General features: G+C 37.5%; 1 protein-coding gene across 5 annotated transcripts in view; it reads left to right on the forward strand.

Moving 5' to 3' along the window:
- DPY19L3 (dpy-19 like C-mannosyltransferase 3) overlaps positions 1 to 23,556 on the forward strand; it is a 73,018-nt gene that overhangs the window by 43,581 nt on the left and 5,881 nt on the right. For 4 of the 5 annotated variants that reach the window (XM_019941004.3, XM_033844544.2, XM_073795744.1 and 1 more), the window contains 9 exons: positions 1,849 to 1,980; positions 3,350 to 3,451; positions 5,950 to 6,023; positions 6,187 to 6,345; positions 10,032 to 10,154; positions 10,738 to 10,849; positions 11,467 to 11,523; positions 15,442 to 15,524; positions 22,806 to 22,938. In XM_019941004.3, coding sequence (XP_019796563.1) covers positions 1,849 to 1,980; positions 3,350 to 3,451; positions 5,950 to 6,023; positions 6,187 to 6,345; positions 10,032 to 10,154; positions 10,738 to 10,849; positions 11,467 to 11,523; positions 15,442 to 15,524; positions 22,806 to 22,938 — 975 coding nt within the window. The remainder of the gene's footprint in view (positions 1 to 1,848; positions 1,981 to 3,349; positions 3,452 to 5,949; positions 6,024 to 6,186; positions 6,346 to 10,031; positions 10,155 to 10,737; positions 10,850 to 11,466; positions 11,524 to 15,441; positions 15,525 to 22,805; positions 22,939 to 23,556) is intronic. The other variant, XM_073795743.1, reaches the window with a different exon arrangement.

The following is a 23,556-nucleotide window of genomic DNA, read 5'->3' on the forward strand; positions in this document are numbered from 1 at the left end:
TTGGAAGACTTTCTATTGTTAAGGTGGCAGTACTCCCCAAATGGATCTACAAATTGAACATGTTTCCTCTCAGAATCCCAGCTGCAGAAATCGACAAGCTGATCCTAAAATTCATATGGCAACTCAGGGGACCCAGAATAGTGAAAAAGATCATGAAAAAGAACAAAGTTGGAAGACTCACACTTTTCAATTTCACAACTTAACTTCCAAGGTACAGTAATCAAGATAGTGTGATACAAGCAGAAGAATAGACATAAATCAATGGAATAGAATTGAGAGACCAGAAATAAACAGTCAACTGATTCTCAGCAAGGATGCCAAGATAATCATGGAGAAAGAGTAATCTTTTCAATAAATGGTGCTGTGATGGGACTTCCCTGGTGGCATAGTGATTAAGAATCTGCCTGCCAATGCGGGGGACAGGGGTTCAAGCCCTGCTTCAGGAAGATCCCACATACTGTGGAGCAGCTGAGCCCGTGCACCACAACTACTGAGCCTGCGCTCTAGAGCCCACGAGCCACAACTACTGAGCCCACGTGCCACAACTACTGAAGCCCCCATGCCTAGAGCCTGTGCTCTGCAACGAGAAGCCACCGCAATGAGAAACCCACGCACCACAACAAAGAGTAGCCCCCACTCGCCGCAACTAGAGAAAGCCCGCGCTCAGCAGTGAAGACCCAATGCGACCAAAAATAAATAAATAAAAATTAAATTAAATTAAAAATTTTTTTTAAAAATTGGAAAACCCCATTTAAAAAAAATGGTGCTGTGATAACTGGATATCTATATGCAAAAGAATGAAGTTGGACCCCTTCTTCTTACCATACACAATCATTAGCTCAAACTAGATCATAGACCTGATTTTAAGAACTAAAACTATGAAATGTTTAGAGGAAAAGATAGGAATAAATATTTATGACCTTGGAGTAGCCCAAGCCTTCTTTGATATAACACCCAAAGCACAAGTGACTAAAGAAAAAATTAGATGAATTGGACTTCATCAAAGTTAAAAACTTTTGTACCTGGAAGGATACCATCAAGAAAGTGAAAAGATGGGCTTCCCTGATGGCACAGTGGTTGAGAGTCCGCCTGCCGATGCAGGGGACACGGGTTCGTGCCCCAGTCTGGGAAGATCCCACATGCCGCGGAGCGGCTGGGCCCGTGAGCCATGGCCGCTGAGCCTGCGCGTCCGGAGCCTGTGCTCCGCAACGGGAGAGCCCACAACAGTGAGAGGCCCACGTACAGCAAAAAAATAATAATAATAAAGTGAAGAGACAACTCGCAAAATATGAGACAATATTTGCAAATCATATATCTGAATAAGGATTTCCAGAATATATAAAGAATTCTTACAACTCTTTCAACGTTAAAATATGGACAAAAGATTAGATAGATATTTCTCCAAAGAAGATATATAAATGTTCAATAAGGACCTGAAAAGATGCTCATCATTAGTCATTAGGGAAGATTGGGAAATAATGGAGTACGGTAAAAATACTGATTGTTAGAATACAATAAAATACTATAGGCCATAACTGTAAAGGGATTTAGAAGAAAATTAAAGACTACAAACAGCATTTGCCTATTCCTAGAATATATTTATACCATTGTTTGCTTCCTCTACTTCATATATCCCTGTTCTTCTTAATGTTATAAAGTTTAAAATGTTCTGTAATTAAAAGGTAAATAAAGAGTTACTATCTTCCTTTCTTAGATTGTATTACTTGATGCTAGGTGTGTTTTCTGCATTATTTATAACGAGATGTATCCAACTAGTGACCAACCTGTCAGCATGTGGGAGTCTCTTGATAAAAATCTGTTTAACCATCTAATCCTTGGTTGTTGCAGGTGACATGGCTGTATGGTATACAGCTAACAGGTTTACTCCTTGTCTGCATTCTTCAGTTTTTTAATTCCATGATTCTCGGATCATTGCTTATCAGTTTTAACCTTTCGGTGTTAATTGCAAGAAAACTTCAGGTAGGACTTTTTTTTTGTCCTTAATCAAAGTAAACTTTTTTTTTTAATTGTGTGGTTGTTTAGACCTTGTTTTCATATAGTATACAAAGGAAAATTTATAACCAAATTCCCACTAAAAAGCAGTAGGGCCATTATTTGCTTTTTTTGAAGTGCATGGTATAGCATTTGTTTTCAGGCTTTCTGATCTGCCATTCCTTTGTTCTGACGTTTATTATTTCTTAGAAAATTGGAATCTTAATTAAATTCAGGATTAGCCAGAGATACTTGTTTGACTGCCATTGGTTTAAAGTTGGAATAAAAGAGAAAAAAATGTTGACTTTTTTCATGTGTGAACTCAAGAGTGAGAAGAACATATTGCTTTGTGGAAATGTGTTTGTCACAGTCTTTAAAGTTGGTGGACACCTTGTTATTTGAAGTAGTAACACCACTCTTTCCCCCATCCTTCCATATCATATTATTGATTTTTAAGTCAGTTAAAATTAACTCTGTTTTGAGAATTTTGAGATTCCAAATAAATACCTTTAGAAAAAAATGGGACATTTCCTAGAATAACATGTTTGACATTGGCCTCATCTTTTGACTTTATTATATAATTAAAATCTCTTAAATTTACATAAAATTTAAGAGTTAGTTGTTTTTCCTTAATAATGTTGCAAAGCCTGTTTTCTGTCTTATAAGCATATGAGAAACATTTCTCATAAGCACTTTTATATCAAGAAGCTGTTTTGTTTTCCATTTTGGGAAGAATAAACACATTTTGTTATTAGTCTTTTGAGTGAGAGCTACTATGGACAAATCTTCACAAAATTTTAAAAAACAGGCTTTTAGTTGACTTAAAAACTGTACTTCTCATTTATCCTTTTAACCTTAATTATAAATAAACATCACTTATATTTGAACTGTTTAGATATTATTATATTTGATAATCCATAAAGTTATTTGAGGGTTATAAGAAAACTATTATGTATCAAAGAGCACAATTTACTTTTTTTATATAGGTCTTTTGTTTAATGGGTTATAGTCTGTGATATATGAATCAGTGGATAAAAAGATGAATCAGTGGATCAAGTTCAGTCAGTATATGCTGAGTACCTTCTAAGTGGCCGACTCCATACTCTGGTTGAAGAGGTCTTTAAAAAAAAAAAGGACTAGGACACATTTCCTCATCATATGGAGCTTATTATTAAGTGATTCATTTACTATTAGAAAAAGACAAATTTTAAGACAATGTAACCTCATGAAAATTAGGTTATATTTTCCCTATATGTTGTGTGACCCAATGTTTTAAATTCTTAAGTAATCTCATCTTAAATGTTTATGAAGTTATATTAAAATTAAAAAATTGAAACTCAACTCTTTTAATTTCTAGAAAAACCTGAAAACTGGAAGCTTCCTTAATAGGCTTGGGAAACTGTTGTTACATTTATTTGTGGTTTTATGTTTGACACTTTTTCTCAACAACATTATTAAGGTAGGTTAATAAAATGACATATTTAATTTAGCATTACTAAAGAGTTACCAGTTTTACTTTAAACAGACTCAGTTTTACCTTTGTTTCAGTAACGGGATATTTTCTTGATTTTAGTCCTTGATTTCTATTTGCTCTTAACATGTTCTACTTTGAACCCACCTTTTGAGTTATTAAACTTTTTAAAAACTCAGCTTTAAAAGCATTAAACAAGTATTCCTCTAAATTTAAAGCTTCTACTTTTTAGAGCGTTTTCTGTACTATGGTACTAAAAAAAAAAAAAGACATGATTTTTATTGGGGTAAGTTCATAAATAAACTGGGTTTACTGTCGGAACCACATTGATTAATTGAGATGATTTCGCCCCTCTGGGAAGGCTGGTCTCAGGACAGAAAACAGCTGCATGTACATGACAGACTCTCCTTCTGTAAGAGAATGGCAGTCTCTCTCCCTGTCTGTTGACTGTCAAAAAAAAAAACAGACCCTTCACTCAGTCAGCCACATTAAACACCTCCACTCCAGGTCCTTATCACTATTTTCTTAAACTCCATATAGTTCACTACTTATCAAAAACTTATTTGAGGGACTTCCCTGGTGGCTCAGTGGTTAAGAATCCACCTGCCAATGCAGGGGACATGGGTTCGAGCCCTGATCCGGGAAGATCCCACACGCCGCGGAGGAACTAAGCTCGTGCGCCACAACTACTGAGCTTGCGCTCTAGAGCCTACGAGCCACAACTACTGAGCCAGAGAGCCACAACTACTGAGCCCGCATGCTGCAACTACTGAAATCCACATGCTTAGAGCCCATGCTCCGCAACAAGAGAAGCCACCGCAATGAGAAGCCTGCACACCGCAACAAAGAGTAGCCCCCACTCGCTGCAACTAGAGAAAGCCCATGTGCAGCAACAAAGACCCAATGCAGCCATAAATAAATAAAATTTATTAAAATAAAAAACAAAACATTTGAGCAGAACAATCAGCATTTCTGAAAGACTGGCTGAAAGATATGCAGTCCATCCATTTCACCACTCTACATGTTCAGTTACCTGTGCCTGGATTAAGCCAGGAGAGAGCTACTTGTCTGGACCACTGTTTTTTGACTCCCCAAAGAATAATGCCTACTGAATTGCACTTGATGTTCTGCCAGCTACCTACAATTGGAAGAATTTTAAAAAATAGTCTTTGAGACTATTCGCTGTTTTTACTGTACCCATGGGGAAAATTTCTCTTGAGTCTCAGTTTTAGGATTATAAGGATGTCTCTTGAGCAACTGGTTTGTTTTAATCTTATGACCCTGTGCGTAGCATAAATGCTTTTATTTCCCTCTTTGTATTTGCTACTAGAATGCATGAGCCCGGATTTGTGGCTCATATCTACTGAATATATTTTGTGTACTAACCTCAGTTCTGGATTAATCTTACTTTCTTTTCTATCGTCATTTTTCTTCTGATACAATTTCTTCACCCATTTATGTTATATGAATTTTTGTAAGCCATAAATTAAAAATAAAATAATGTGAATTAAAATTATACTCACTAATGATAAACACTGGCATTTGTCTCTTCACCCCTTGAGGGTTATTGCTGTGTCTTGAATTGTCTTTGAAAGAATGAGTCTTATATCAGTTGTATCTGCAGACAGAAAAACCCAAAGCAAAATAGGCTTTGTGGGCTATGTTCCTATTGGAGGTTTCAGATCATGATATTATCGGTTTTCTGATTTTAAAAGTTGTACTCACTGGGCTTCAGCTGTCTCCCTCTCCCTGAAACCAAAGAACCTCATCTTTTATCTATTTTGCACGTTGAACTTATGCCTAGATTTTGTTTGCAAAAACGATTCTGCTTAAAAAAAAAAAAAAAATAGGAATGGAGGGTGTTTGAAAATCCCTGCTTTTGAATGAAATAATGCCATTTGCAGCAACATAGATGGATCTAGAGATTATCATACCAAGTGAAGTAAGTCAGAACAAGGAAGACAAACACCATATGATATCACTTATATGTGGAATCTAAAATATAATGCAAATGAACTTATTTACAAAATAGAACAGACACAGACATAGAAAACAAATTTAGGATTACCAAAGGGGAACGGGGTTGGAGGAAGGATAAACTAGGAGTTTGGGATTAGCAGATACATACTACTGTATATGAAATAGATAAACAACAAGTTCCTACTGTAAAGTACAGTGTACTGTATTCAATATAAACCATAATAGAAAAAATATATATGTATAACTGAATCACTTTACGGTACACCAGAAACTAACACAACATTGTAAATCAGCTATACTTAAATAAAAGAATTTTTTTAATGAAAAAATCCCTGCCTTAGAATTTCTCAGTTCTAAGACCTATTGTAAACATTTACTAATTTTACACATACACACACATACAGTCCTATGAAATGGAGTGCTGAAGATGTGTATTCAATGGGAAATTATCAGAAAACCATGCATAAAGAACTGATAGCAATTTTTATTTTCTCCCTCCCCGATAGAAAATTCTTAACCTCAAGTCAGACGAACACATATTTAAATTTCTGAAGGCAAAATTTGGATTTGGAGCAACAAGGTATGACTGAATTTAAAGTCTGTGTTTGCTTTTTATATTAAATCAGCAGGGTCTTTAAAATGTAAGTTATCAGTTCTTAATTTCAGGCTTATTTTGAGGAAAAGTTGGAGGTCTACTTATCTTGTACTTGAATTTAATACTTTGCTTTCCCTTTGTTTCCTAGAGATTTTGATGCAAACCTGTATCTGTGTGAAGAAGCATTTGGCCTTCTACCTTTTAATACATTTGAAAGGCTTTCAGATACTCTGCTTTTTTATGCTTATATATTTGTTCTGTCCATCACAGTGATTGCAGCATTAGCTGTTGCCTTCCGTAATCTCAGGTATGGCATATTTCAGAAATCTAATTCTATGCTTTAATGAACTTGTTCTGTGTTGCAGAAAAATTGCTAAATTGAAAATCAAAACATCAGATACAGAACAGAGTACAGTCATCTTAAAGGGGGAACGTACCCAAGTTAGCGTGGACTGTACTCTTAGTTGGTAAGGGTGGAGTAGTTAAGAGACAGTAAAAAGTAGTAGATGCCATGCACACAGGTCTGGGTTGAGGTCCTGGCTCGCATACTTGGGAACAATGGGATCTTTGAGCCAGTTATATAACCCTTCATTATTTCCATTTCCATTTCTGTAGAATGAGAGCACTAAGAGTACTTACTCTACAGGGTTTTGTGAGAAATAAATGAAAATTACATAAAGTACTTAAAGCAGTGCCTCATGCGTAGAGTATATTGTGTAGATTTCAGCTATCATTAGCAAGTGTTATTATTATTGACTTGTAGTCTCTCTGTTTTGCTCCCATTATTAATTTCCTGTGTTTTTCTACCTTTCTTTCTCCAGCTACCTTTTTTATTTCTCATGAACTGTCAAGAGTTAACCATTGTTTATTAATGTTTTGTTGCATCTTGTTTAAGGGCTTATAAAGTTGGAATGGACCATAATTATTAGCATCTACTAAAAGTCTTAAGTATTAGTTGACAGTGTTTTAAAACTTAGGATGTCTGCTAATCTACTTAAAAGAGAAAGTCAGGGAGTATGAAGAACACCTACATATCAAGCTGATGGAGGTTTTTGCATTTACTATCCATGTTAAATTGAAACAAGATTAAGTGTAAGAAGTTGAAGCTACTGTCATTTGTGGAAAAGTAATGAAGCCCAGAAGGAAGCCCTTTTCCTGTGTAGCTACCTTGCCAATTAAGGTGCTGGTGAGCTGTGATTCGCAGCCACCGGAGAGCTGTGCTGGGAGAAAGTCATTACAATGAGTCCAGATCAGTTGAGGTGTTTTATGATTATTAAGAATGAAGCAACATTGAACCATGAAGCTATTTCACTGACTATAAACTATTTTAGTATCTTTCAGAAGTGTTCTTTTTATACCGAGTCCAAGATAAAAATTTAGCCCCATGAAAATAGATGGAAATTATTCTAGACAGTGTAACTTAATGTTATTCCAGACACACCAGGTGTCGACAGGACTCTAGACGGCATGCAAAGCAGGAAGTTCAGTTGGCCTGCAGTGTTGTGTGAAAATGTCTGCCATGCTCAGCGTGAACCTATGGGCCGTCCTTGGAAGCTTATTTGGTATATGATTATAGATAAAGATTTTACCAGGTAGGGATATTAGGACTTTATTAGAGGAAAGCACTACATTAATTAAAGTCATTTAAGAATTATAGTGTCTCAATGTGAATTAACGTCTAAGTAATTTGAAGGATATATTATCAATGCCAAGTATTTAAAGTATTTCTACTTTCTAGTACTAGGAAGGATGGTACCATTACGTTTATACACCACATCTACATTGGTGTGTAGTATATAACTGAAAAGGATACCCTGTTCTATACTCATGGGATTAATAGAGCTTTCCAGCTCAGTTGTGGGCACCGGGAGAGGTGTTGCAGAATTCTCCCAGGTATCAAGGGAGGATGAGAGGGTATGTTCTTGTCTGGAGTAATCTTTTAGTATCAGTGGAAGCCAGAGTTTGGGTTGTGATATATAACGTTTAAGTGAAGATTATCACCAGTGGTGAAAATTACCATAGAGTATCATTTTAATTTTCTTATGTATCTAGGGTGGTGAAAAAGAGGATTTCCAGGAAATAACAGGTCTGTAGTTACATAGAAGCATTGTACATATCCAAGTCTATTGGATTTGTGTGAAGGATAAGTGGGGCCTTTTTAGAAGTATTATTTTTATCCTAAGCTGGCAGCCCTTACTGTTGTTTCCTTTTCCCCTTGACAACAAATTGTGCAAATCTGAACCCACTCATCCATCTCAACATCATTCAAGTGGGGACAACCAGACAGTACGTGCTTCCCAGTGTGATGCAATATGGAATACATCATATCCCCATGAAGTGTACTTGCCAAAATAAATGAACTTGACTCTAATAATTAACCTCTAGATCTAATTACAAGTTTATAAGAAACATGGGAATAGAGAAATAATATAAAATGGCACCACGAGGAGACAATCGGCCAAATCCAGAAGGTAGGAACAGTTATAGGACAAATTGTGCATTTTCTTCAACAAGTAAATGCCCTTAAAAGTGGGGAGGGGGGAGTACTTATATTGATTGAAAGATAATTTAAAGAGACATTGATGAAATGCAGTATGAAAGCTTTGGATCCTCATTCAAAGAAACCACCTGAAAAAAGCTATTGCAATAAATAGAAAATAGAACGTGAACTGGGTGTTAGATGATGTTGAAGGGTTACTGTTAATTTTATGGGTGCAGTCATCTTAATGTAGCCATATTTGATTTTTTAAATCACGTTAAGGTACTTGCCTAGTGACGCAGTGGTTAAGAATCTGCCTGCCGATGCAGGGGACACGGTTCGAGCCCTGACCTGGGAAGAACCCACATGCCGCGGAGCAACTAAGCCCGTGCGCCACAACTACTGCGCCTGCGCTCTAGAGCCCACAAGCCACAGTTACTGAGCCCGCATGCCACAACTACTGAAGCCTGTGTGCCTAGAGCCTGTGCTCCGCAACAAGAGAAGCCACCGCAATGAGAAGCCCGCACACCGCAACAAAGAGTAGCCCCCCACTCACCGCAACTAGAGAAAGCCCACGCGCAGCAACAAAAACCCAGCGCAGCCAAAATTAAATTAATTTTTTTAAAAATCATGCTTAGTTATATGTAATGAGGTATTGTGGTAGGTTAAAAATGTGATCGTTGGTTCGTAAAGGAACTGAATTCCAAGTTCATGGATACATTTTTACTTACTTGTAAAAACTAGAAAGATATGAGTAACTACTATGACATCTCTAAAGATCTCTTGTAGTTTCAGTGATTCCAAAATAATATTTTTTTGCTATCTCTTATAATTTAAAGGATTGAAGGACTTTAAGGTTTTGCTTAAATTAAAATGAAATTTGTTCAGTTTTAGTTACTCTAATTATTAATGCATTTATATTATGACACTTTTAGCCTCATAAACAAATTCAAAATTGATCAGAGCTGATTCACTTTATCTTAGGGAAATAAAACATTTCTAAATATATGAAGGCATAGGTTTCTTCTTTTTTTTTTTAGTTATTATTTTTGGCTGCGTTGGGTCTTCGTTGCTGTGCGCAGGCTTTCTGTAGTTGTGGCAAGCGGGGGCTACTCTTCATTGCAGTGTGTGGGCTTCTCATTGCTGTGGCTTCTCTGTGGAGAATGGGCTCTCGGCACGTGGGCTTCAGTAGTTGCTGCACATGGACTCAGTAGTTGTAGCATGTGGGCCCTAGAGCGCACAGGCTTCAGTAGTTGCAGGGCATGGGCTCAGTAGCTGTGGCGCGCGGGCTCTAGAGCGCAGGCTCAGTAGTTGTGGCGCATGGGCTTAGCTGCTCTGCAGCGTGTGGGATCTTCCCAGACCAGGGCTGGAACGTGTGTCCCCTGCATTGGCAGGCGAATTCTTAACCACTGCGCCACCAGGGAAGTCCTTCTATCTTCTTCTTTAAGAAAGATTTAACTAAATTAAAATTAGTTACCCAGCTTTAATTTTTGTATATGTACTATTTTATGCAGTGATTCTACAAATCAGCAATCCATGTATAAAATGGGAGAGTACAGAATCGGCCTGAAACCAGAAACTGCCTACAATTTAATACATACGATTCTGTTTGGATTCTTGGCATTGAGTACAATGAGGTATTTTTGTTTTATCTGTTTATTTTTTTATTTGACCACTCTTTACCTGACATAGTTTAGCAATATAATTTGGGAACTGATGATCATTAATGATTATGGTTCCCATAAAAATGTCCTTGTTGGGGCTTCCCTGGTGGCGCAGTGGTAGAGAGTCCGCCTGCCAATGCAGGGGACGCGGGTTCGTGCCCCGGTCCGGGAGGATCCCACATGCCGCGAAGCGGCTGGGCCCGTGAGCCATGGCCGCTGAGCCTGCGTGTCCGGAGCCTGTGCTCCGTAATGGGAGAGGCCACAGCAGTGGGAGGCCCACGTACCGCAAAAAAAAAAAAAAAAAAAAGTCCTTGTTTACTATCTTCTCCCAGTACAAAATAGTATTTATAACCAGTTTTTTCCTAATTGCCAATATTCCTCTACTTTTACTTATATGATGGTTCTCAAAAGGCAATGGAATTAATAAGTAACCCCTTGGCAACGGTCTCTGCATAGTTTTAGTAAGATTTTACTATCACAAATAATACAGCTGTCTCAGACTCCAGGTTTCTACACAGCTAGCACTGTTGACCTTTGCCTGCTTCTCTTCTTACAGAATGAAGTACCTCTGGACATCACATATGTGTGTGTTTGCATCATTTGGCTTATGCAGCCCTGAAATATGGGAGTTACTTCTGAAGTTGATCCATCTTTATAACCCAAAGAGGGTCAGTGCTATCTCTTTTTCCATTTCATTTTTGTGACTTCTAGTATTTCTTTAATTAACAATTCTGTTGGGTTTTTTTTTTTCAGTTGTCCATACATCAATTTGATAAAATGGATACTAAAATTTAAAGCTACAAATAATTGATACATTATGATTTTATAAGGAATTATTTTAAAATAATTTTGTTTAATTTTAGCTTTATTTTCTAAATCATTTTTTTCCAGACCATAAGTTAGATATGTTCATTATACAGAATTTGGAAATACTGAAAAGCACAAAAAGGAAAATTAAAAATCACCAATAATCCCATTATCCAGAGTTATCGCTATTATTGTTAAGTATTATAATATAAACATAATTACTACTAAGTGTACAGTAATGATTAATGGCCCATAAGTGCAGTTCTGGGTGGTTCTGCCCTATAAATTCACTAGGTGGCAATATGGTAGGAGCTACAAATAGCTTACGAATGATTGACTCAGTTGTCTTGCATATCAGAGACTCATGCTCTGTTAAATTATATTTTTGTTGTTTAAAAAAAATGTATTTACAAAGCAAAAATGTAAAAGCAAAAATATTCCAAACACTTGTAATCTAAATAATGTCTTTCTTATATAGATATGTATAATGCGATATTCAATACCGATATTAATACTGCTGTATCTGTGCTATAAGGTAAGGTTGATTGTCCTCATTCCTGTCTTTAATCTATTTAGCAGAATAATTGCTTTGACTCAGTGTACTTTGTGTGTCATTGGCAAGTAGAGTGCTTTGCAGAACTTACAAATACCTACTTAGCTGCTTCTTATGGCAGCTGACATCGATAGGAAGACTGATGTTCTTCCCAAAATGGGATTTAACAGGTAAAAACATTATAACAAAAAATACTACAATTTAATTATTCTAATTAATTTTGGTTTTGACTTACTAGTCAGCTGATGCAAATTCTGAAAATAAAGATGTTTTCAGACCTATTTTGAGGTGAATAAAGGAGAAAAATTAGTTTTCCCTGTTACATGCTTTTTATAAGAGTAAGATCCTAAAATGCATCTTATGTTAACCTACATATTTTATTAGATGCTTAAAATCATCTTTGTAAGAGGGCTGGGCACATATAAATACAGTCTCAGTTTAGCCTTATTATGTCCTTCAGTTTCAGTAGGAAATAAAGAAATTCTTCATATTCTCAGTTGACTGATTTCTGAAACAGCATTAACTGTGTTTCAATTCTGAGACTCCTCCATATGAGACAGTGAGCCTTTCATCACACCTTTGAGATTTAGAGACCTGAATTGTTACCTGGGCAGGTAGCTAGGATTGTTTTATCCAACTGAGCTCTTATGCTCTCTTTTAAAAAAAAATCTTACATATTTTTTAAGTTTAGATTTTTTTCTTCAAACTTTATTTTAAGGTAGAACAATGGATTTCAAACTCTACTGTGTACAGTTCCTGATTTGGGAGGGCAGCTAAAGGGAGTGGGGAGGCGGGTGGGACTCTCCTACAGAAAGGATCAGCTATGGCAGCTCAGCTTCTGGGTTTATTTGCTTATATTTTCATGTAAGATTTTATTTGAAGCAAAGGTTTTAGGCTAAAAGAAATGTGTGATAATCACTGTTAGACAATTCTCTTGTAAATATTTCAAAAAATTATGTTCTATCGTGTTCCTATCTATCAAAACATTTGCTGTTATGGGTGGACCACTGTGCCAACTCCCAGATACTAGAAAACAGAAATAGGTCATTTCTGCCACCATGCCTCTGGGAATTTTATTGCTCTACGGTAAATAAATGAAACTTCTTACAAACATCTGGAAAGCAACAATTAAGGATTAGGCAGAGTATATGTTTAATGATGAATGAGGTAGCTTTATTACACATTGATTCTGAGGGATAAAGCACCCTCCTCACAGAGAAGATGCAGCTCATCATCATTCCTGTCTCACCACTAAAGACATACACACACCGTAACAGTCCTTTCCCACTGTCTCTGTGTGTAGGCTGAGTTCCTTTATGTCTCAAATATTTATTTGAAAATTTGTTGATTTTTTAATAGCTACTTGAGGACTTAAGTCTCTTGTTCTTGATAACATTGAGGAAGGACATTATAGAAGAAATAAACAAGCAGCATCAGCATCACCTGGGAACTTGTTAGAAATACAGATGTTTGGGTCCTACTCCAGACCTACTGAATCAGGAGCTCTGGGAGTGGGGTCCAGTGATCCAGGTTTTAACCAGCCCTGCAGGTGGTGCTAATGCACCATCAAACTTGAGAACCCCCTGCAGAGAACAGGGATTCTCAGCAGCGGCAGTTGACATTTTGTCTAGATAATTCTTTGTCTTAGTAGCTGTCCTGTGCATTATAGGACACTTAGCAGCATCCGTACCTTCTACCCACTACATGCCAATAGCACCAACTTCCAGTTGTGACAATCAAAAATGTCCCCTTGCGGGTGTGGCAGAATCCCTCCCCCAGCCCCTCTTGAGAACCAGTGCTATGGAAGAACCAATGATAGCACTGAAAAGGCCATCATTTCCTCAGGGAATCTTTGTAGATGTACCCTGAGTAAGAGAGTTAGTAGTCATTCTGAAGAATCCTTCCGAAGACAGATGGCCTCGCCTCTCTCGGTATTGGACTTCAGGAGAAATCTTAACGCATCCAGCTTTCACTGTATAAAACAGTTTACGTATTTCAGCTTCTCAAAACTGTATTTGTGTTTTAATACAAAATCACAAAGAAAATAAAGATCTTATGTATGAAACTGAATATGTTTTCCAACTATTGAACAGATTTATCTGTAAGAAATCCGAACTAATATTTCAAAGCCTGATTTAAGTTTTACATAGCACTATAATGAGGATTTCAAATTTTCTTGTTCATAATACTTATTTTGCTATATGTCTGCTTAGGATAATCCTGTTTAAAAGGGAAAAGTATGTGCTAGTCTCCACTCTAAAATCAAGAGTTTAATAACATTATTGCTCTCATGTTAATTAACTTATTTGGATACCTGAAATCTCATATAAACACTGCTAATCATTTAGGAACAGCATTTAGTTAATTCAACATTTGTTTTCACGTTGTTTAAGAAGTTTATCATAAGACTGTGTTACCAGATATTAACATTTTCAGAATTAACAGCAAATTTCAAACTAGAAAAAATATCTAATAACCACTGAATTCACAGATTTCAAAATATGTTTTATACAAAAATAATTAAAACATCATTTAAAAGTTGGTATTCTATTGTTATCAAAATTAATAGGGATAATGGATAATTGGAATCTTATAGAGGTATCATTTAATCAGTAATTTTTATTACATCTCTTCTGAAACCTAGGACTAGTAGTGCTGACACCTGATTTTCTGTCACAAGCACCAGCAATTTTCCTGACTTACCCACCCAGGAGACAAGATATGAATGAGTAGTAAAAATGGCCAAAGATGAAATGACAAGATAAGAAAGTGATAGGGATAAAAAAAACATCCATAGACCAGTCAGGTGCCACTTTGCTTCCAGTTAGTGGTTCTTAAATAAAAAAGATTATACTTGCAACTTTAATGAAATGTAGATACATTATCACTGGGCTTCTATTCCAATATAGGAAATGAGTTCTGCAGTTCACCTTAGCATGTATTTAGATGATCAAGTCTTTTTAGCCAACTGCCATTTGATAAAACAGTGAACATTTAATTAGTTGTTGAATTACACAGACAAGTTATATTAGAAAAGCAGTGGATTCAGAGTGTATTTTTACATTATATCTGCATAGCTTAAGTTACTCAAGTTGAGTAGGAGGCACCAGTGGCATAAATATAATACTCAGATGTACCAGATTTTCCTGGACCGTCCTACTTTCAAATATTCTTCTCTCCCTTTGTACCTGTAATTATGTTAATATTCATCAAACCATTTGCCCAGATTTCTAGTTTAAACAATATAATCACCATATCACACAATGAAAAGTTTCCAGTTGTGACTCTGCCACTGTGATCTGAGCAACTCAGGTTATCTATCTCTCTGAGCCGAGGTCTCCAGACTAGTAAAATGAAAAATAAATAGCCATGGTGATGATGCCTTCTGCGTCTTCTGTCTCCCGAGGAGTTGTGAGGATAAAATGAGATTCTGTATTCCAAAGCATTTTTGCAGCTCTAAAATGGTGCTGTCTTCTACAGGGTACATTCTGCATTTAAAGATAAATTACATGAAGTTAGTCAGTCACATTTATCTCATATCCTGTGAACTTTCTCATGGTTGCTATTCCTGTCATATCCAAATTAATGTTTTACTAGATATTAACACCACATACAATAGCATTTTTATTAGTGTAAAATAAAAGCTCATTTTTTTAAAGTTGGCAACACCTCTACTTCTAATTAGCTCCAGCTCACAAAAATTTTGGAAACTTTTCTCAGACTTCATCTCACTTACACTAGAAGGGTTGACTGCAGAAGTGAAGTAGTTCTAATATTCCAGTTACCACGTTTATTTAGTTCACAAGTTATATGCAGTTTCTCCTTTTTCACTTTAATCTAGTGATAGTTGTGGGTCTGGGGGTGGATTTTGGTTTTGTTTAGTTTTGTTTTTAATTTCAGTTCTGGCCAGGAATGATGGATGAGCTCTCCGAGTTGAGAGAATTCTATGATCCAGATACAGTGGAGCTGATGAACTGGATTAAGTAAGAGGATTTTTTTTTTTTAACTTTTAAATTTAAAGTGCCTTTTAAGAGTCACTGTAGACCTCATTTGGTTTTTGTTTTTTTGGTTTTTTTCTGAATCTAATTATGAAGATACATTCATTCTCAAGTTTTTCTTTAAAACTCTGTATTTGCAAATAATTTCTTTCCATTCAAAAAATATTCTCTCTAACCACAATCCCGTGAAGAAGGGAAAGTACCAATACGGAGAGGGAAACAGAATCAGAGGATGCATTTCAAACCAGTGACAGCAATGGAAATAAAGTTTTATATTCTCTGCCAATTTTATCTTTATCATTTCTTTCATTTTAATACCATTCAAATTTTCTATTAATACTGACACATAAAATATTCTTTCCTTGTTAATCACTTAAAAATTATACTGTAAACTACAGTTAATTAGAGTCATACTAGCTCAGTGCAGATTTCATTTTAACTACATATTGCCCAAGATTAGGCCTAGAGAAAATTTAAAATTCAAAAGCTAGAGCTTTTCCTTTCTTGAACATCATAATGCTTTCCTGTTATATTGGTTTGTATTTTTGCCTGCACGATTGCTTTGCCTCAGCATTCAGCATCAGAATGAGACTTGTGTTTTTCAAAGTTTTGTTAATGAAACCTGCCTCCCACCAGCAAAAATAAACTTTTTTACCCAGAGCAGCATTCCTGTGCCCTGTAATATTGTATTTCCCTATTTTATAACCAAAAAGCAGCAGTGTAATTATTCACACTTAAACAGGTGTCGCAAATCTTATGTGACATATTCTGAAAGCATCGGCTGTATTGTCTCCATCGCTTAGAATTTTAGTAGCCATATTGGCACTTGCTGGTGACTAATGTTTACTAACCAGTACAGTTGAGCACTGCTTGTGTATTAAGAGATGGTAAATGTTTGATAGCTTAGGTCTCTTGAGTACAATACATGGATTTTATAGAGATTTGTATCTAAAATATACATGTGGCTTTGGTCCCAATGTTGGACTGGGTTGACTAGATGCAATGAGTATAATTTTTCATATATTTTCAGTGCTGAGGGTACGAAGTGGTGCTTTGTCTTTATATATTTATTTAACTTTAAATCATGGCAGACAATTATAGAGTAAGTAATTCCTTCAGTATTTATTGTGTAAGGGAAAAGAGGGTTATTCATATAAAGAAAAGCTAATTACTTTTGCATTAGCTATAGTCAACTGGAAATTTATGACATGTGCATCTGAAGGTGAGGCTGATATTTTCTATTTTTCAAATTGCACCATTGATAGGAATGGTGTAGGGTACCCAGTCTGGTAGAATCCTGAAGGTGGCAGATCTTCTGGATCTACTTGGATTGGCATTTTAAAACATCTCACCTCTACTCCCCAGCCTTTTAGGAATTAATTGTAGTGTCATTAAAATTTTATCCTAGCAGAGTTGTCTTTGGCTGTGTCAGACAGGATATACTTTTTGTAACGCCTTTATTTTCATGCTTTTGCTCACAGAAAATTATTTAAAATAACATATCTGGTTCTGAAAAATTATGGATGAGAGCTTATTCCATGTGTAAAGAAGATAATCTTTTACTCTGCATTTGGGGAAGTGGTCTTTGTTCTTACATTCTCCTTTTACTAACAGTTCTTCTCCCTGTATGTAGACTTACTCTTTTCACTTTTTAAAAATTCTCAGTAACTGAAGGATTTGTATTGTTCCAAAAAATTGGTTCTATTGTGATCTAATCTTGCCTGTTTTCCCTTCAAAGTCTTCAAATCTAAATTATTGTTTTTGCAAAATAGCTGCTAGGCATGTTTGTGAAATAAGCTTAAGTGATGATGAATGTATGCCAAAATAGGGTCTGTTTAGACACAAAGTGTATTTGTTTAAATCAACATTTAAATCAGCTCTGGTCTGTAGACTTCAATTCCAAACACAAGTGCATGCATTTATCATTCTTTTAACCTGCCCTGATTTCTTCTGTTTTTAAAACATGAAGTATAACCTACTTTCACTCCACTACCTTGATTAGTCACACAGTGTCTGTGATATTAGTAGGTCTGAGCTAGAGAAAAGGCTGTGGGCTAAGGATACAGAGTGTATCTAAAAATCTGTTTGAAATTGTCTAAAGGCAGCAGCCAGACCTCTGGTCCCCACCCAGCACTGTTAGTGAGGAACACCTCCTCCCCATCCTGTCTGCTTCTGTTCTCAAATGACCAAAGTGATACACTCACATCTGTCCTTTGTCAGGGCGGTCGTGACAGCATCTATTGGGGTGGGAGCGCAGCTTCCCTTACAGGATGGCTGCCTGCCCTCCGGGATGAGTGAGAACAAGGAATAGTGACCTGCAGAAACTCGAGGGGACACAAATGACCCTCCACTTTGGCACAGGGCAACTCTTGCGTAAAGTGTTGAGAAGAAGCTACCGCCATCTCCCAGTCTGCCTCGTGTACTTGGGGCTTCATGGTTGATGCTTCGGGATTCAATTCTCTTTAATCAGCAAGGATCTTTTGCAGTCAGGCCCCCAGAGTCTTCCCTATGAGAAGTAGGGCGACATCCGCATGCCTTCCACAACCCCGGCCTGTGTGTTCACCGGGCTGGTTGCCTGCCGTCCACGTTATACTGAGGTGCTGCACGCCCTGTTTCCCAGCAGATTTAAATGCGTGTGTTCACATTAACCCCTTTTTACTGATGATGTTTCCTGAATACAAAGATTAAAAACCTGGTTTTTTGTTTTTGTTTTCTTACTTTCTGGCATCTCTTTCAGCAAAACCCAGGTGGTACTTTTGTAGGTTTTATGTGTGATTAGAAAGCACGTTTACCTCATCAAGGCCAACTGTCACAGCAGTTGGTAGCTCATACCTCGTTCCTTAGAGTGTGTCATTTTTGGCTCCTGAAACATTTCTTTGACATTGTGCAATTAAGATAGACTGTAGATTTGACTTCTGAAGTGCGACATTTTACCTACTTGGCTTTAGGAGATTTTCGCTAGAAATAGTTTCTTTCCAGTGATGAAGCCTGCATGTGCAATATTTTCTCAATGGGCCTGAGAAAATGGACCAAACTTCCTTCACGTTTAATCAAAGCAGAGAGAATTACTGTATATTTTAAACATGATGTAGGTTAAGTTCAGACCTTAAATGCCTGTAAGCCTCTTTTATACTTAATGAATCATTTTGTGGCATTTGCATAATTCTATAAATTTTGAAGTGTAGATAAAACAAATGTTCACACATTATATTATAATGCTTAGTTTCCCCATTAGTTCAACAGTAATTAACTTGTTGAAGCTTAGAGCTTCAAAAATAAATGAGATTATTTGTTCAAAATGCCATCAGGTCTTCCTGGAATGACATTTAAATTATATAATGTAAATCCATTTGACCTGTGAGTCCTTGTCATTATTTAGTGACATTTCTTACAGAATAAATGGTTTGCAGGTTGGGCAGCCTGCTATGGAGCTTGGCAGAGAACTATAAAAACAAATTATTCTTTCATTTTATACATCATTTGTTCAAACATTGGTAAAAATTGCTTTGTTTTTCTATAATAGAGAAGTGTCATTCAGTGGATAAAAGCACATTAGCTATTTTAGACACAGACCACAGACTGTGTCAGCAAAAGTATCTGAAGGAAGAATACCCATCATTACATCTGTCATACTGCATATTTTAAGTTAAAGACAAAGAATCCCTTCTCCCTTTGCCTACTGAGTTTACCACAGAGAATGTAAAATACTGCGAATCTAGGTTTTTAAAGTCTAGGAAATGTGATTTTTTTTCATTTTGTTTCACTTTGCTTGTTTTACTTTTTGCATTTGCTTTATGGATAAACTTAAATATTTAAGAGAGCAGTTAAATATCCCAGATTTACCATAGGGCTAGCATATACAACCAAATTAGACAATCAAGTGAATAAACATCATCTCTGGTATGCTTGGAAGTCAGTCGTTTTCAAAGAAATGTATCTAATCCGTTAGGGTACTTGTATTTTGCTATTTAAAATAAAACCAAGGACCTTTAGTGAAAGACTGTTAGAAATCCAGAGGGTTGTGGCACCGGCAGTTGAGACGGACTGCGTTTCTTTTAAACATCCTGACTCTTTACTAATGAGGCCAAACGTTAAAACTTGTCACAATCGAATGAACTTTGTTCCATTTTTTCCTCAACTCTAAGCAGTCATGTGACATGACTTGCTCACCTGGTGATGGCTGCTGTTGCCTTGGGGACCGTACCCACTGGGGCGGCAGGGAGCGGCAAGTGCTCTTAGAGCCTACAGAGGAGAGACGCCGTATTTACTGTGTCTGATGTGTTCCATTTCCAGCATAGCTGCAGGCCCACAGAAAGCAGTCGTCAGTATGTGGTGGACTAACTATGGGCTTGTTTTGAAGTGTTTGCCTGTAATGAGAGCTGAGTCTATTAGCCAGTAAGCTTCTTGAAGACCGGGTATCACCAGCCCTGCACATAGCAGGCCCTCAGTAATAACTTTTAGCTGAATAAAGAATAACCTTATAACTCCCCAGCAAGCAGTTTAGGATTTTTGACATTTTAAACCTTTGTGAACTGTATAACTCATCAAAGTATTGTGATGATGGCCCAGGAAGGGGGCGGGGGGGCGGGCATGTGTGAAACCTTTGTCATTAGCCATGAATAGATACCAGGCCAGTCATCTATCTCTGCCACAACTAGAAACAGCTCTGTGCATCTCCCTGATGCTGAATCCTGTTATATATTCAAAATGATGATGCTGAGACAGCCTAAAGATTTGAATGGATACTATCAGCTCAGCTGCTGGATTTGTTGTTTGTGAAGAGAGACAAGTTTGGCACTCTTAGGCAGTAAGACTGTACAGACCAGGATGGTTCTCTCTCTGTTAGCTCTCCCCTCTACCTCATGCTTTGCCAGACATGGAGACCAGACTCATCTTCTCCCTGCATTCTAAATCTCTTTGGTTCAGAGGACCCAAAGGCAGCCACTTTGTGGCATTAATTTTATAACTTATTGCAGTAGAATGGTTTGTGCCAGTTAAGAGTATACGGAAGGAAAGAAGACTGGTTTGGAAAAATAGTGACACATTTTCTTTAATTTTATTTGTTCATATTTATTGTATTTAGCAATTACGGTCCACTATAAATGAGGGCAGCATTGTATATATGGCACAGACTAAGCGTTTAGTAAGTATTCATTGAATAAAATGGAATTTTTATATAAACCTTTCACTAAGGAACTCAGTGCACCTCTTTTCATTTAATCCCTCCTGTTTCCCTGACCACATGGGACACATGTCAAGAACTCCTTATAAATTGCTGGTTCAGGGGGACAGAGCAGACATCTATTTATGCCTGTGTTCCTGGGTCTGGTTGTCAGAATGATGACATCCTATGAAGCACAGCGAAGTTCACATAAAAGTTTTTCTCTTGTAATCCATTCTGGGGTCTGACAGGAATGAGGGAGGGTGAAGATTGTGTCATTCCCTGGGTGCTCCTTGTAATTCTATCCACTTTTTCATCACTTAAGAAAGCTTATTGGAATTTGAGTGAACGAGAGTGTCATTGTTAGAAAATCTTGCATTTTCCAAAAGTAAATTACTTGTAACTGTTTCAGCTTGAGCTGTAGGATGCCTTGCTTGTAGACATCCAGAGGCCTTTGTTGGGTGGCATTCGTGCTGTAGTCTTAGCATTAAAATGGAGTAAGTAGAACATCCTCCTGGAATATGTGAATATGATGAGGCTTCTCTTAGAAACTTGAACACTAGAGCAAGTTTCATGCCGTAATGTCCAGAAACATTGAGGAGAACGGCCTGCTGTGGCTTTTTCTGTAAAGTAGGTTGAGTTTTAATGATTTCAGTTAGACTCCTTCTCAAAAGAACTATGTCCATCATTTTAACTCACCCTAGCAGCCACACACTCCTTGCTGTTAACACAGGAAGGGTGAGTATACCTTGCAGTATTACTACTGGGCCTGTATCGGAGATGGTGCATCGAGCAGAGTCCATGGAACAGCCGTATGTTCTTCACAATAAAACGACACCTCGTTGATTTGCAGGTGGCTCCCAGGTTTTAAAAAAAAATGGAAGGGAATTAAATGAACTACTAAGATTCTTTTTTTCCGGGGGAAAAGGAAAAATGCTTTCACAGAAATCAGGAAGTCTTTCCTTGGCCCTCCATCACTGTCCCTCGCATCCCATGGAGAGGCAGAGAATCACAGCTTGGTGATAATTGGAAAGTGAGATCTTAATTTAATACCAGAATACCCTGTGTTCCTTAAGATGCATGTAGTCTTTCATAATCAGGACTAAAGGAAAGGAATACATAAAATATTTTTGCTTCCGCATCAGAAATATTGTACATCTTCATACTGAGTATAAGATAAGAAGATATCTGCTAGTTCAGAATCTTCTTTCCGTGTTCTTTTGTTTTTACTAATTCTTTTTTTCTAAAAAGTAATTTATAGTAATATCTGTCATCTTTTTTTCTTGTTTTAACCAAAAACCCTTGGAATTGACTCACGGCAACTGCAGTTTCTGGCTTTATAGTTTGTTTTACTCTAGGCAGCCCTTTTAGTTAAGTTTAATACAAAAAGCACTGGCAGGCTTCTAAGGCCTAGTGTTAGAATCTGCCTCTTTGGAACAAGAGCAGGAGAGGGTTGTGGGTTTTAGCCTAGAAGACTCAGGAGATACCCACATCCTAAGACAATTCATTATAAGAGTAAACCCATCAAAACAGTAAATGAGAAGCTTCCCAATCATTGTCAAAAACGGACACGAAAAATTTCATAAAACAGTTTGAGTGCAAATCAGAATCTCGAGCAGCCTCCTGTGTTTTTCCCGACTCATAGCCCTTCCTAACATAGCTGGGTGATCCTGAGTGTGTGATGCTATCTTCATGGAAGCCTTAGCAGTGAGGTTAATTTAGACTCTAAAATCTTTTTTTTTTAAACATCTTTATTGGAGTATAATTGCTTTACAATGGTGTGTTGGTTTCTGCTTTATAACAAAGTGAATCAGCTATACATATACATATATCCCCATATCCCCTCCCTCTTGCGTCTCCCTCCCACCCTCCCTATCCCACCCCTCTAGGTGGTCACAAACCACCGAGCTGATCTCCCTGTGCTATGCGGCTGCTTCCCACTAGCTATCGATTTTACATTTGATAGTGTATATATGTCCATGCCACTCTCTCACCTTGTCCCAGCTTATCCTTCCCCCTCCCCATATCCTCAAGCCCATTCTCTAGTAGGTCTGCGTCTGTATTCCTGTCTTGCCCCTAGGTTCTTCATGACCTTTTTCTTTTAGCTCTAAAACTCCGAGGAAGGCTGTGTTTGCTGGAAGCATGCAGTTACTGGCCGGCGTCAAGCTGTGCACAGGAAGGACCTTAACCAACCACCCACACTACGAGGACAACAGCCTGAGAGAGCGAACCAAAGCGGTGAGTGCCTCTCCTGGCTGGCTCGTGTCCGGTAAAGCTGGGGCTTCTGCTACCTGCAGGTTATGAGGGGAAGGCAGAGCTGAAGTGCCTGTCAGGACTTGCGTCTCCAGAGTCTAGACCTTGGCCTGCCCCGTGTGTTAAAGGCATGCTGTTTCGGCCTTCTGTTCCTCTCGGGTAGAAGAGTAAACTGAGGAGAACACCTTGAGATGTACAGAGCAGAGTGTTTGAGGACAGAGTCCTCAGAGCTTTGAACTGGAGAAGGAAAAGGGGGAGAGTCACATTTTTTAATGGGCTGTTTCTCGTGTGTGTGTGTGTGTGTGAGAGAGAGACAGAGAGAGAGAGGGAGAGAGACAGAGAGAGAGAGAGGGAGAGAGAGAATAGGCAACACAGCCACACAGTTAAAAAAGCTCAGAGCACGCAAAAGAGAACATAGTGAAAAGTCTCCATCCCACCCGTGTCTTCCAGCTACTGGTTCCCCTCCCAGGAGGCAAATAACATTACCGGTAATTTTATGTATATACAAATGTGTGTGTGTGGATATATACATGAATTCATATTCTTTTCCCCCCTTTTTACAAAAGAACTAATTACATCTTGCTTCTTTTGGCATTTCATGTA

The sequence above is a fragment of the Tursiops truncatus genome, chromosome 19, assembly GCF_011762595.2.
Source record: "Tursiops truncatus isolate mTurTru1 chromosome 19, mTurTru1.mat.Y, whole genome shotgun sequence".
Classification (NCBI taxonomy): Eukaryota; Metazoa; Chordata; class Mammalia; order Artiodactyla; family Delphinidae; genus Tursiops; species Tursiops truncatus.